The sequence below is a fragment of the Solanum pennellii genome, chromosome 10 (genome assembly GCF_001406875.1).
Source record: "Solanum pennellii chromosome 10, SPENNV200".
Taxonomy (NCBI): Eukaryota; Viridiplantae; Streptophyta; class Magnoliopsida; order Solanales; family Solanaceae; genus Solanum; species Solanum pennellii.
In genome coordinates, this window is record NC_028646.1 from 82,284,104 (window position 1) to 82,297,710 (window position 13,607).

Genomic DNA, 13,607 nt, shown 5'->3' on the forward strand with positions numbered 1-13,607 from the left:
TATGAATATCCCTCCCTTGGGAAAAAAGTACACTTATATTCGATGCTTCTTTGGGTGGAGAGTTCACTATTTTTGTTGCTTTCATTTTCATTAATGTTTTATTTAATTTTTATATGGTTTCATGGGGAAGGTGTAGGAGAAATTAAATGCGTTGACATTGATTTATTTATTTTTAGCATCGCTTTAATATTTTGGTGTGTTCTTTTTAAATAGCTTAAGGCTAAGGTAAGCTAAAGCGTGTGGTGTTTGAATAAAATAGTCCTAATGGATTAAAAGTCAAAAGGGCCAACTTGAGAATATAAAAATAAAAAATGGGGCCAAATTAATTGAAAAGAAAAATATATTTATATGCCAACTGGGAAATAATATTGGGTGCCACGTTTACAGGACACATTAATGCCAGCTGGCTAGCTTCTAAATTGGTTTGTCGATTTTCAGTTATAGACTTTTTATAGCTTGACATAAATTTCCTATCTTTATCACCAACCTAATAATTTTATTATTTTTTTTATCGTAGAGATTTTACTAGCTTAATTAGTTGAATATTAAATTTTTTCTATCTAACTCTTAATTCTGTAATTATCTCTTTCTTTTTTTCCCTTATCCCTTATGTAATAACTTTTTTAAATAGTAGTATTTTATTCATCTTATTTTATCGATTATTTGATTTCATATCGACTGTACAAAAATAATTTATTCATTTTAATTTATGTGACATTCTTTTTTAAATTTTAAAAGTTAAATGAGTATTTTCTTAATTATGATCTTTTCATAATATTTTAAATTAATAATTATCGCGGCTTATAATAACTTTTACTTTGTAAAATATGTAATTTTATACTTAATAAAATTTAAAAAATTTCATATCTGAATTCATAGTTAAATTAAAATGCTTTGACTTTTGAAAGTGAAAAAAAAAGGTTACATAAATTAGAATTGGTAAATTTGTTTAATTTATGTATATTAGTGATATTGTAAAAACATCACATTTATATTAAAAATCGAATTGTTTTTAAAAAAAAAATAAAACTCTTGAAAATAATTGAAGTTGTATTAGCACTTTTGGCTTCTTAATTATTGCTAAATCTCAATTTTAGTGTCTGGAATATTTAATTAAGCATATTCAACTTTTAATAGATTGAGATATGTAATCTTAATTTCTTTTCTCGTGAATATTCATTTGTCATAATTATCGAGAACTCCTCTACTTAAAAGCTATCAAAACATACATTTCATGTAATTGAAAATTAAATACTTCCTATGTTACTATCTTTTCCCCAGTATTTGCTTTTCACAAATCTTATCAAATTATAAATGTAAGAGTAATTTTATTATAACCATTTTGTGAGACCCGACTTGTAGTCATTTTCTTAAACAATAACCACTTTTTATAATTAATTTAAACTATAGTACTACTAAATACTATTAGTTTAGTTATATAATTAGACATTAGCTAATGAATTGTGTCGTTGTGGTAACATCAATTTTTGGAAATGGGCTTGAACTACGAACAAATTGGGCTTCTAAATTTAATAGTTTATTTTGTCTTAACAATAATTTTTGTGACATATAATGTACCCCCAAAAAATGGAAAGATCTAATCGTTAATAAATTATAAACTTTGATTTTCAGATATTAAGTGATCTTAAGAACAAACCATAAGACACTTGAATCCTATTGGCTATTTTTAGATATAAGTTTTTCTTACTCAATTTGTAAACATGCAAACCACTCCTTAACAAAACTTGATTAATTTATCTATGCTTGTCACTTATTATTTGGTTTGGGAAACTAAGTAAATGAGCGATAAAATTCAATATAATTACAAGTTCATGCCTAAACTCAAAATAATTCCAGAAATATCTATTTTTACAAAAATAATTACAATCTATACCACCCTCCCCCCCCCCTCCCCCAACTCCGTATTAATTAAGATTGATAATTTTCACTTAAATGATATTAAATCAATATCGTATACTATTTTGATAGATTTTGCTTAATTAATATGTAATCAGTATCATATATTATATTAATATAATTAAGATTTAAGAATGATGATTTCATTTAACTAGATACTAAGTCAATATATATTTTACAATTGCAAGCTTCAATGGGTAAGAATATGCATCTACGTGGTGCTTGGCTTCAATTCCTTATGTTTTTCCGCGGCCCGCCTTTTTTACTTGAAGGGCCTTATCATCTTAAATCAAGATGGGCAAAAACATAAATCCAGTCTTGGGTCGGATTGGCCGATGGCCAACCGTCTGCACAACCAAGGTCTTGAAGGACCTCCACAAAAACTTTTGGCATTTTTGACGTCGAAATTCGAATTATCCAAAAAAATTGTTTGCTATAATCCACGAAAATCGTCAAATTAGGGGTATGCGCGCTTTGGGGCTCGTTTGACCTTGAAAATGGTTCGTACTGGACGTGATGGCCAACTGTCTGCATAGCCAATGTATTGACGGACGTCCACAAAAATTTTTGGAATTTTTGACGTCTGAATCCGGATCATCCAAAAAGTGGTTTGCTATAGCATAAGAAATTGAATCATACTATTCAAATTTTTCTACGTAAAATAAAATGAATAGAATAATAAATTAAAGAAAAAACTTTTAAAAAAATTGCAACTCTTACCATTTTATAAAATTCAAGTCCTCAAAAAATCGAACAAAATTTGAATTAAATGGGCAATAATTTTTTCTTTTTTATTATAAGGTTTGACATATTCAAGTAATTAATAGCAATAATATATTTCCTTCTATCATTCGTTGAATAACATTATCAAATACACTTTCTTTTTTTATGAATTTTATTTTGAATTGTTGATGTTACAGTACTTTGCATAAGGGTAATTTGAAGAAAAAGTAGCAAACACGGTATTAAAAATGATCTTAAGTGACAATTAATTAACGAAAATAATTCAGTTGCTGCTAAATATGTACTTTTAGCGGCAATTAAAAGCATTTATATGTGCACCTAAAATCTTTGATTAATGACACTTAACTAATGTCAATAGCACCTTTAACACTCTTTATTAATGTGTCTATTTATTACCGTTAAAAGTTATTTTTGTTATAATAGAGACGAATTGAAAAAATGGCTAAGAAATTTAATTTTTTGAGACATAAATTTCGTTAATATAAACCTAAGTTATTTGTATAAAAATAAACAGAGACCAAATATAATAAGTTTATAAGTACTTAAATGACTAACATCGATAAATATATAGTTAAATAAATTAAAATTGATAAGTGTATAATTAATGGATCAAATTTAATAAATATTTGAATAATTGAAAGACTAAATTCAGTAAAAATTTAGTTATGAAATCATTTTAGACATAGGATCATTTTATTATTTTCTCTAACAAACATCATTTCTTTTAACACTTGTTAGACATTATATTTATTATATAATTTTTTTATAATATAGTTATATAATAATATAATATTTTATTTTATAATATTTGATTTGATTTAATTACACTATTATTTTAATATTTTTATTTGTCTTTATTCATCATTTAATAATTTATTATATTATATTTGATAGTCTATCGAAATCTACACCTATTTATTGATTATTAAAATGTGAACCCCAAGATCTCCCTTGGGGGGCTATTCCTAAATTTTCTAAAATAAAGACGACTCCCGCTTTTGGTTCCAAAAAAATATTTTTTCCATCAATTTTTTTCAATCTTAGTTTTAAAAAAAACAATAATTAATTTTAAAATATTTATTTTTTCATAAATATCTATCATTTTGACTAAATATTTTGATTTTTTTTTTTTTTTATAAATTTTGTATTATCAAACTAACTATCGTTTATAAAATGAGATAGTTGGAATATAAAACGTGCTTCAAAAGTGTAGCCATCCCAATTATTTACAGTTGAAAATATCTTCTATACTTATTCTTATATATAAACCACAGTTTTAGCTTAAAGCAAAATTAGCTAGCAGACACCATGTTCTCTTCAGATGAAAATCTCTTCAACTTTATAGTTTTCTTCATTCTTGTTATGGCATTTCCCACCTTCATCTTATGTCAATTTTTCACTTCTCCTTACGGCAAACACTACACTTCAGCTGATTCAGGTACCACTATTTCTCCACCAATTGCGTGGGCTTTCATGGAAAGCCCTACGCTTTGGCTCACAATTATCGTATTTCGATTGGGGAAAAATTACACAAATCCATTAGCTTTTCTCCTAATTTCACCTTACCTCTTTCACTACACAAATCGAACAATCATTTACCCTCTTCGCCTCCGTAGCAGAAACACAAAGAACAATTTCCCGCTGAATATTGCAGTTACGGCTTTTATTTTCAATTTACTGAATGCTTACATACAGAGCAGATGGGTTTCTCATTATGCTAACTACCAAGAAGACGATTGGTTTTGGGTTAGGTTTGGTATTGGGCTGGGTATATTCGGGTCAGGTATGATGGTGAATATTTGGGCCGATGGGGTTTTGTTGGGCCTGAAGAGTCAAGGAGGTGGATACAAGATACCGAGAGGTGGGCTTTTTGATTATGTGAGCAGCCCAAATTATTTGGGAGAGATAATGGAATGGTTGGGCTGGGCTTTGATGACCTGGTCTTGGGCCGGGCTTGCATTTTTTGTCTACACCTGTGCTAATTTGGTTCCTCGAGCTGTTTCCAATCATAAATGGTACCTGCAGAAATTTGGAGAAGATTATCCTAAGAATAGAAAAGCTGTTTTCCCCTTTTTGTATTGAAATTGTTGTATCGTATTGTTGATTTAAATGCAATGTTCATTTTAGTTGTTATTTAAATTTAATTGTATTGTATGGCTAGAGCCATTGTTACGGTGTGCATCCATGTTTTATTATTTATCCTATTTCTTTAAATAATAATTTTACTCGTACTCTACTCTACTTTTCTAATAAATTTTTCCTTCTAATTATTTTAAAGTGTGACAACATGTAATATCAAAACAACAATGTAATCTATCCAAATATTATATATATCAAGACAATATATCATGAGACAATCATAAAAACAAAGGGTCTTCATTTGATAGTGCAGGTTGGATATCTTTGTTTAATAATTAAGCTTTTTTAATATTGATCTTTACATATAGTAATTCACTTAATTGAAGTTGTTGATCGATTTTATCAGTTAAAATATTTAAGTTTATTAATACCTTCACAAGTAAATTTGTATTTTAAGATTACTACATTCATCCTAATTAAACAAAAGTGCCTAATTTGGATATAATAGAAAGCATTATATAACTCTAAAGCAAATTACTGAAATAAACCATGGATGTTTCATCAATCAAATAAAAAACAAGTGTTTCAAAATGTCCTTAATTGAAGTTGTTGATCGATTTTATCAGTTAAATACTTAAATTTATTAGTACCTGCACAAGTGAATTTGTATTTTAAGACTCTTGCATTCATCCTAACAAAACAGAAATGCTTAATTTGGATGTAATAGAAATCATTACATAGCTCCAAAGCAACTGATCCATAGATCTTTCATCAATCATATACAAAACAAGTGTTTCATAATTTCTAAGACTAACTTTATATTCGTAAGGTAAAACCTTTCGAGCTTATTATATTTTATACATCGTTCTAAGCGATTCCTAAAATTATTGCAAAATTTAGGGAAAATGTCTAAATACCTTCTTACAATTCGAACTCTTACGAGGGGTGAAACGATAATTTGAAAAAGTAGAGGGTCAAAATGACACTTGGGTTTGCCAATCTGGTACCCTGATTAGGGTTTTAGATATAAGAACCCCATTTTCCCCAATAACAGTGGCTGCTTATACCTCTGTTCTACCCCTAATACAACCAAAGTTGCAGAATCAAATTGAGGAATCAAGATGGATAAGAGTATGATCGGAGACTTGGATTCACTTCCTGAAGCAGATAAGATCAGAATGGCAGCCATGATTGAGCAGCTCCAAGTTCGTGACAGGTTTATTCCATCTCTTCAATTTTTATTTTTATTTGCTTATTACCAGTTTGATTAAGAAATATACCCGAAAATTCTTCCCTGTGTGGGTTGCAGGGTTGAAACAATTTTGATTGTGGCCATGTCTCTATTCCCGCTTTGAAAGTATACCGCTTTTTGTTTTTTGCATATAACAATGGATTTTGTAAACAGAATGTTAATATCATGCAATTAGCTCTTCACTAAAAAGCTTCTTTGAACATTTCATATCGGGATCTATATGGAATTAAGGATCCTAAACCATTGATTTATTGCTTGCTCTACCATAATTGAGTTTCCACAACCGGCTATATGCAATTAGCTCATGCTTATGTTTTCTTAGCAGTGAAAAACTTTATTTTTTGATTTGTAGTAAACTTAGAGTTTAGACTAACATGAAGAACTATTAATCTCTGGAGTGGTGAACTCTTTCTTATTTTCCAAATCTGATAATATATTCTGTTCCCTTAGTATTCAATTTGAGTCAATATGTTAATGTGAATTAGGTGGTTTATTCAGCATGTTATTAGCTGTGATAATACTATTATGTCCCACACAAGTAATGCAGTGCTAGTCTTATACTCTTAATTGTTATCAAGTCGTATACTACTCCAAAGTCATATCAAGTGGTGGAGGGTAGGAAAGAGCAATATATTGAGAATGTAATTGGAAATTGATGATAACACTGGGGCTTCATGAGCATTAACTTTTTAGATTGTTGTAATAGTGATAAATGAGTTCTAATACACTTAGTGTTCCCCACTCAGATTTTGACAAGGGTGGACCTTTAAGGTAACACTCAACCAAAAGAAAGCAGGCTTGTACCCTTAAGGTAACACTCAACCAAATGAAAGCAGGCTTGTAGCATTGCTTTGATATTCCCTTTCTATTCTTAATTAAACCACTCAACCAATTAATGCATTAATTAATTAATCCTTAATTTGCAAATACGGAAAGAAACAAATTTTCTGGTATTTTTTTGATAGCAGATGCAATTTATGTAAAAATTGAGAGAATGATTATAAATAAGTGAAAAATAGAACTTTAGGAGAAACTATAATAGAGGAAAATTAGGTGTTCACACTTGGAAAGAATCCATTGAGGAATGTGTTGCATTCATTCTTAATTTCCAAAGCTGATATTATATTCCCTTTCCCTCAATATTTAAATAAAAATAGAAAGTATGTGGTAATTTGTTCCAATGTTGATTTTAGCAAGCTTGAGTCCATATGTTAATGTGAATTAGGCGATTCAGTCAGCATGTTGTAAGTTGGGATTATACTCGTATGGTCAGTGTTAGTTATAGTATTCAAAAAGTTGTGAATCTAGTCATTCTTAAGGTCATAGGAAGGGTGTAGGAGAGGAAAGAGTAATATATTGAGAAAAAAAGTTTGAAATTGATGATAACACGTGGCTTCACAAGCATTAAGTTTTCTTGATTTCTCATTTTAGTGATGTTTATGAATAAGAGATTACTGATTAACAAGGGTGTTTGTAATGGCAGTAAAAAAGAAATTTCCTCGGTAAAATATGTTCCAAGTAGAAATTTGAAAAGAATTGAAACGGGATTGAATTTTATTACTCTCTGTTGCAGTTAGTACTTTGTCTGTTGTGTTACAACTCTAAAAGCCTGGTCTATTTTGTCTTTAACTACTGCAGCTTGAGAATGTATAATTCTCTGGTGGAAAGATGTTTCACAGACTGTGTAGACAGTTTCAAACGCAAAACTTTAGACAAACAAGAGGAGACCTGTGTCCGACGATGTGCTGAGAAGTTCTTGAAGCATTCTATGCGTGTAGGACTGAGATTTGCAGAGCTTAACCAAGGTGCACCAACACCAGACTAAGACGCATCTGTTATGTGCCTGCAATTCAATTTCTCATTATTGTTTATTGTGGGTTAATCAACAAGGACAAGTAGTGGAAGTTCCTTATTTTGGAAAGTCAACAGCTCTCCTGGTAAAATGTACTTCTACAGTTAAATTATTAGAAACTTGAATAGTAGAACTGGATCCTGTAACTGATTACAGGCCACTTGCTGTTACGATAGCATTCTTTTGTTGTGACGCTCTAGTAAAATAATGTGGTATTCAACTTCATCAAGGAGATATATCTGTTGCCTTTTCTGTTATGATAACAATTTTTGAACTTGAAGTTGAAAAATGGATTTTTGCTGAAACGATTAATCTTTTGTCTATTGATCCTCTTCTTGTTTCCTCGTACCTCCTCCTGCCTTCAAATTTCTTATCTTTTGCCTGTCTAACTCTCTGATAATGTCATATTCCGAGACATCGAATTTGCCAAATAAGATTATGAAGGTTGCTGCTTGTAGCATGTCAAGATGGAAATTAACCTGTCCATCACTAATATATGTTCATCTGCGCCTAGTCGAAAATGTTGGTTTGTGCACAATTCAGTTATTTGACATTTGTTGGGTTAGTAGTTGCTTGTAATTTTGAATTTTGAGGTGAAATGTTGCTTTATTCTATTTGTCAATTGAATGCTAATGTTTGTTTCAGTTCCAAAAATTAAATAATTTTCAGCAATTCTAGAGATCACCATTCAAGTGGCACGTCCTTTTATTTGTATTTTTTTAAAAATAAATGTCTTTAGTTTCGAGAGTATAATCTTTACAAAGATACTATTTTTACACTGGAAATCCGAAAAATAATACTCAAGTCTCCTTTTTTTCCTATTCATTGGAGGCCATTTCTTTCAAAAAAGCAGCTTTCAGTTTTTTTTGTTTGTATTCTTCTATGATTATTTTTGTGATATGTCTTCTAGACTTTTTTTTTCAAAACCTTTACGCAACCCTCTATAGGGAATTGGGAGTTCATCGTTTTTGCGCACATATCTTGTGCATTTAGTAGGCTAGGCGATTTTCTCAATTTTTCGTGTGTGTTAGCCCATGAATATTGCGATGATATGACTTTTGGAAATTTTTTTTTGCTAAACCTTTTGAAACTCTCCGTAAGGAGTTAGGGATGCAGTACGTGCACATATTTTAGATATTTATGAGTCAATCTATATTTGCTGAGACCGCCTTGCACTCTCAACCCGCTCCGCTCCATTGCCAACTCTTAACTGAGAAATTTAAAAGTTGGACTGCAGAAGGAATAGAGAGTAGAAGAAAATAAACTCACAATGGCATCAAGTTGCTACATCCAAGGTACAATTATGGCAGCTATTAGCACGTAGCCAAATATTTTCTTTTTAAAAGTCAAAATATAACTTCCACATTTTGAGAGAATTGAACATATAATACATCTACGGCTTCCTATATATATAAAAAAAAACATTCACAAGACTGGAAAATTTATTTCGACATCTTTAACTAAGAGAGAGATATTCATGCATTCTATCACAATTCTCGACACATGGTCGAAAGACGCGGAAATGGAAGTTACATTAGAGAGAGTCAATGTAAAACATGAATTGAAACATCACCACTATGTTATAACAATACAAATATAAGATTTGCAGTATAAAAATATATTCATAAACTTAGGCAGTAATTTGCCATTACATCACCATAATAATAAACAATATGCAAGTAAAGCTGCGGCCTACATTTCCCCCCTAAATTTGGTCCTTTTGTAGCCACTTCAGCCTCTATAATTTTTCACTTTAACTTCACCAACACCCAACTTACACAAAAAGAAAAAGTAGATAAAAGAGTAACAAACCAATTCCCCAGAGAGTTGATAGTAATTCAAAAGAAAAAGAAACTAATCCCCGGGACCCTTCAAAATTTTTCCCAGATAAAAAAGAGAACCATTGAAGGCGGGAAATTGTAAGAATTTTTCTTTTGTTTCGATCAGGTCAGTATAATTATTTTAAATTTGGTGCAATTAAACGCGGAAATTCTTTCCCTGGAAAGTTTGTCCAAATTGCCAGTTAGCTGGTGCAATGTTGTATGAAGCAGAGCTGCGTCGATCACTAGCAGTGACTCTAAAAGAAAGTGCTTGTCCGACTAGTTTTGCATTTGTTTGCCAATTCTGACCCCAATTACGAGTCATTGAAATCCATGGCGTGTTTGTGCCTTTAACATAAACCTTTTGAATGTCCCCTGCACCTGCAACGTTGGTGACTAACACTAAGTTGAAGTATTGGAAACCGTTGACTGTGAATCTGATTCCTCCTTGTTTCCTGCATGGAACCCTGTAAAAAAACAAAACAGACTTAGCATTAAGAACAAATGCACCAAAAATGGAAAAAACGCGTTCTCCAATTGCAAAATATAGGTGAAGAGTAGTATTGGGGGACCATTTGTAGATATTAATGAAGCTATACCATAACTAGGAGTTGTAGGTTTTTGGTATAGCAAGACTATGTCCATTTGCTAAAATTGGGAAGAAAATAGGACCACACTATGGAAAATATAAAAACTCAATAAATCAATAACGGTTTTGCTAAAATCCGGGAAATTGGACATTTTAGTCGTCATTAGAAAACTTGTTAAATCGAGAAAATGTGGACGCTAGCTGTAGTAGTTCCAATTTATGTGAAGCTTGTGATCCAAAAAAAAGGTATACAAAGTGATAATATTGTATATTATAGGGAAGCTCAAATCAGCTCCGTAAATACAGGGAAACTGCAAAGTTTAGTTTAACTAATCCAAAGCATAATTTGGTATGAAAGGAGTATAAAAGTTTGTCTACAAGATTATCATTTACCACAATTCAAACTATTATATTTAATTGTGGAATGAACAATTGATGGAATTTATAGCTAATTAGGTAACTAACCTTCGGTAGTTGACAGCAACAATTCCAGCACGGTACACTGCAATTTTGAGGAACATGGGCATGGCGAGGTCGAAATGTGGGCGAGGTGGGTTACACCAGCCTCCATTATCGTTAGGCAAGGCGTAATTTGGTGGGCAGAAATTGGTTCCTGTTACCAAGATGGAAGGGTTTCCAGGGTTGCAATATGCCTTATTACTGTCAGTACACTTTATCTCGAAGCAAGCGCCGCAGCTCAGACCATTGTTGAAAAGTGCCGTACTCAAGGCCGCGTTGTTTACTCCGTACCCTTGGCTGTACAGATTCCCATACCCACATGCACCACCTACACATTGTAAATTCATCACTAAAATTAACCTTCTAAAATAATGTGAAAACAGAGTAATGGAACCAAATTCAAAGTTTAGCTAATGTTTCACTGTAGATTTTGAATCAGATTTTAAAATTTTCTTCAAATATCTGTTTGCCCGTCAAATTTATCAAGTTCCGAAGAAATTTCACTTTCCAAATAAAATATATGTTAAAATACAACTTTGAAAACTCAAATTTCAAAGTATATGGCTTAGGCTTCACGAGTACCAAAATATATACAGTATGTCTAGATTCAGAGACAGGTACAGTACCCATGGTTCCAGAAGCATCAGCGCCTCCATAGAAGGTGGCGTGGGCACTTGTCCAGGGTCCGCCGGTGTAAACTCCGGCAATTTTTGCGTTGACAACAGTTAGAAAACAGAGAAGAGTAGCAATGCAGAGTGCCCAATTCACAGCCATTTTTGTCACAGTGTAGTGTTTGTTCACTGTAAAAAGAAAACAGAGACAGAAAGGGAAAATGGAATTTGAGCAGAGAGAGAATTGAGAGGGAAAGGAAAGTGAGGTGCGTATTTATTGAAGAGTTGCAATGGCAATGTCCGTAATTAAATACTACTACTCTGTTTTCGTTAATTTAAAATTTTATTTCCTCTTCTTTTATTTTATGGTTTTTTTCAACATTGATAATTCTTCACCTTTTTTTCCCATCAATATAGTATTAATATTTCAAGAACAAAGTTTATTAGTACGAAAATTGTTTAGTTGATTCCCACCTCAAATATCATACAACTTAATTTATAAATACAAAAATATAAGATGAAATTAGTGGTATTTATAAATATTAAATTTTATATAAAATATCTCGTAATTCTTACACAAATTTGGAGAATAGTTTTCTAAAATTACTTGACTGATATTTGTAAATATAATATAGTCTTGACTTAAATAAGATACATATCTCTCATCTAAACGTGCACTTGACAAAATGGAGAGAAGGGGTAATATGTGTGAGAGTTATAATGCTTGTATATATTTATCATGGTTTATGCATGTATAATATTTGTCACATTGTTTCACTTATCGGGAGCGAAAATTTATAAATTTTGACAAATATATACTTTTTCATTATATTGATATAAAAATAATCACAAGATATATCATATTTTTAATATTTGCAAATATTTATTAAATTTAAAATAAAAAAAAAGAAACTATTTCTAGACGGAAGATATAATTGCGAAAATATATACGGTAAATGTAATGTACAAGAATACATGTGAGGTGAACGTGGTAATAAGAATAGCTAGAGCTATCTCAAGCCAAGGCACATGGAAACATGGTGATGGAGTAAATGAAATGTGTGCTAATGATTCATGCTTAAACTTATGGCAAAGCCTAAAAGATACATAGGAAGCTTTAAGTTCTTGATTTCGTGTTATCAAAACTACCTAAACACTATCACCATAGGATATGGTGCATCGTTACATCTTTTTTCTTTTTTGATCAGAGGTTTCCATTTCAAGTTTTGCGTATGATTTTTTTTTTTGGATAAAAAAACATGCTTCTTCTGAATAAAGTCCTACATAATACGAATTTAAATCAACCGACCGTTAATATATATAGATACCAAATGTGAATACTAGAGGAAAATAAACTAATCTAAACACTAGTGGAAGTGTGAAACAAGTTGCTATAGTAATGTGATAGGTAGTTTTTCAAGTACTTGAGAGTACTAGTATAGTTGCTAATAGGATCCCTATTGACAACTTGCAAACAATAGTTAATTATAGGGTAAAAGTTAATTCACACCTAAATTTTACATCATATTAATAAATGAATATTATGTATTTGTACATATATATATCATAGCGCTTAATTTTAATTAAGTGATCTATATATTTAAAAAAATTAATAAAAAGAATATAAAATCAATATTGTATAATCATGAGGAAAAAATTGAAACAAGATCCCTAATTGTAGGCTACCAAGTATTAGAATTTAGATAAATGAGATGCTATTGTTATATATATAACTGAAACCATGTGATCTTGCTGATGTTCATGATATATATTTCAGATTTATCTTGTATGTATCATATACTTGTTTTCATAAATTATTAATCAGTGGTATATGCGAAAAACAAATTCGTTCTTTTATTTTAAATCAAAAATTTCATATTCTAATTTCTGTAGCGTGTCTTTTCGAACTAAATCCAGTCAGATTCCATTATGAGTGAATTCTTTTCTTTGATTTGTTTCGACTAAAAAACTCCAATCACATAAAGTTATATTTGTGGTTATTAATTCAAAAAAAAACTTAATCTTTTTTTCCTGAAAAGGAAATTAAATACTCTTGTGAACTGGATAATTAGTTTGGAATATGTTGATGCTGCTGCTGTTTTTTCATCATCTATAGCCTACTGTTTCTTCCCTTTCTTTTTTTTTTTCTACAAAACTGAAAAATCCAACCTCCCATGTGCCTACACTTATTGCACTCTCTTCTCTTTCTATATATCTTTCATACTTCTCTGTTTAATTTCAAACATTTAATAAGATATGTTTAAGGTTATAAAAATAATTTTCT

At 30.7% G+C, this 13,607-nt stretch overlaps 3 protein-coding genes across 3 annotated transcripts; 2 read left to right on the plus strand and 1 right to left on the minus strand.

Annotated features, from left to right (window-relative positions):
- Positions 1–3,886: 3,886 nt before the first annotated feature.
- Positions 3,887–4,865, plus strand: LOC107032190 (steroid 5-alpha-reductase DET2). The gene has a single exon (XM_015233776.2). It carries the CDS (start codon positions 3,970–3,972, stop codon positions 4,741–4,743), a length of 774 nt encoding a protein of 257 aa, XP_015089262.1. The 5' UTR covers positions 3,887–3,969; the 3' UTR covers positions 4,744–4,865.
- Positions 4,866–5,771: 906 nt separating this feature from the next.
- LOC107032164 (mitochondrial import inner membrane translocase subunit Tim9) lies at positions 5,772–8,156 on the plus strand. The gene is made up of 2 exons (XM_015233743.2): positions 5,772–5,956; positions 7,631–8,156. Exons 1-2 carry the CDS (start codon positions 5,862–5,864, stop codon positions 7,815–7,817), a joined length of 282 nt encoding a protein of 93 aa, XP_015089229.1. The 5' UTR covers positions 5,772–5,861; the 3' UTR covers positions 7,818–8,156.
- A 1,238-nt stretch (positions 8,157–9,394) lies between these two features.
- LOC107032381 (expansin-A3-like) lies at positions 9,395–11,578 on the minus strand. The gene is made up of 3 exons (XM_015233973.2): positions 11,339–11,578; positions 10,719–11,040; positions 9,395–10,131 (listed from the first exon to the last, which is right to left on the minus strand). The coding sequence occupies exons 1-3, from the start codon at positions 11,484–11,486 to the stop codon at positions 9,822–9,824; spliced, it is 780 nt and encodes a 259-aa protein (XP_015089459.1). The 5' UTR covers positions 11,487–11,578; the 3' UTR covers positions 9,395–9,821.
- Positions 11,579–13,607: the final 2,029 nt, after the last annotated feature.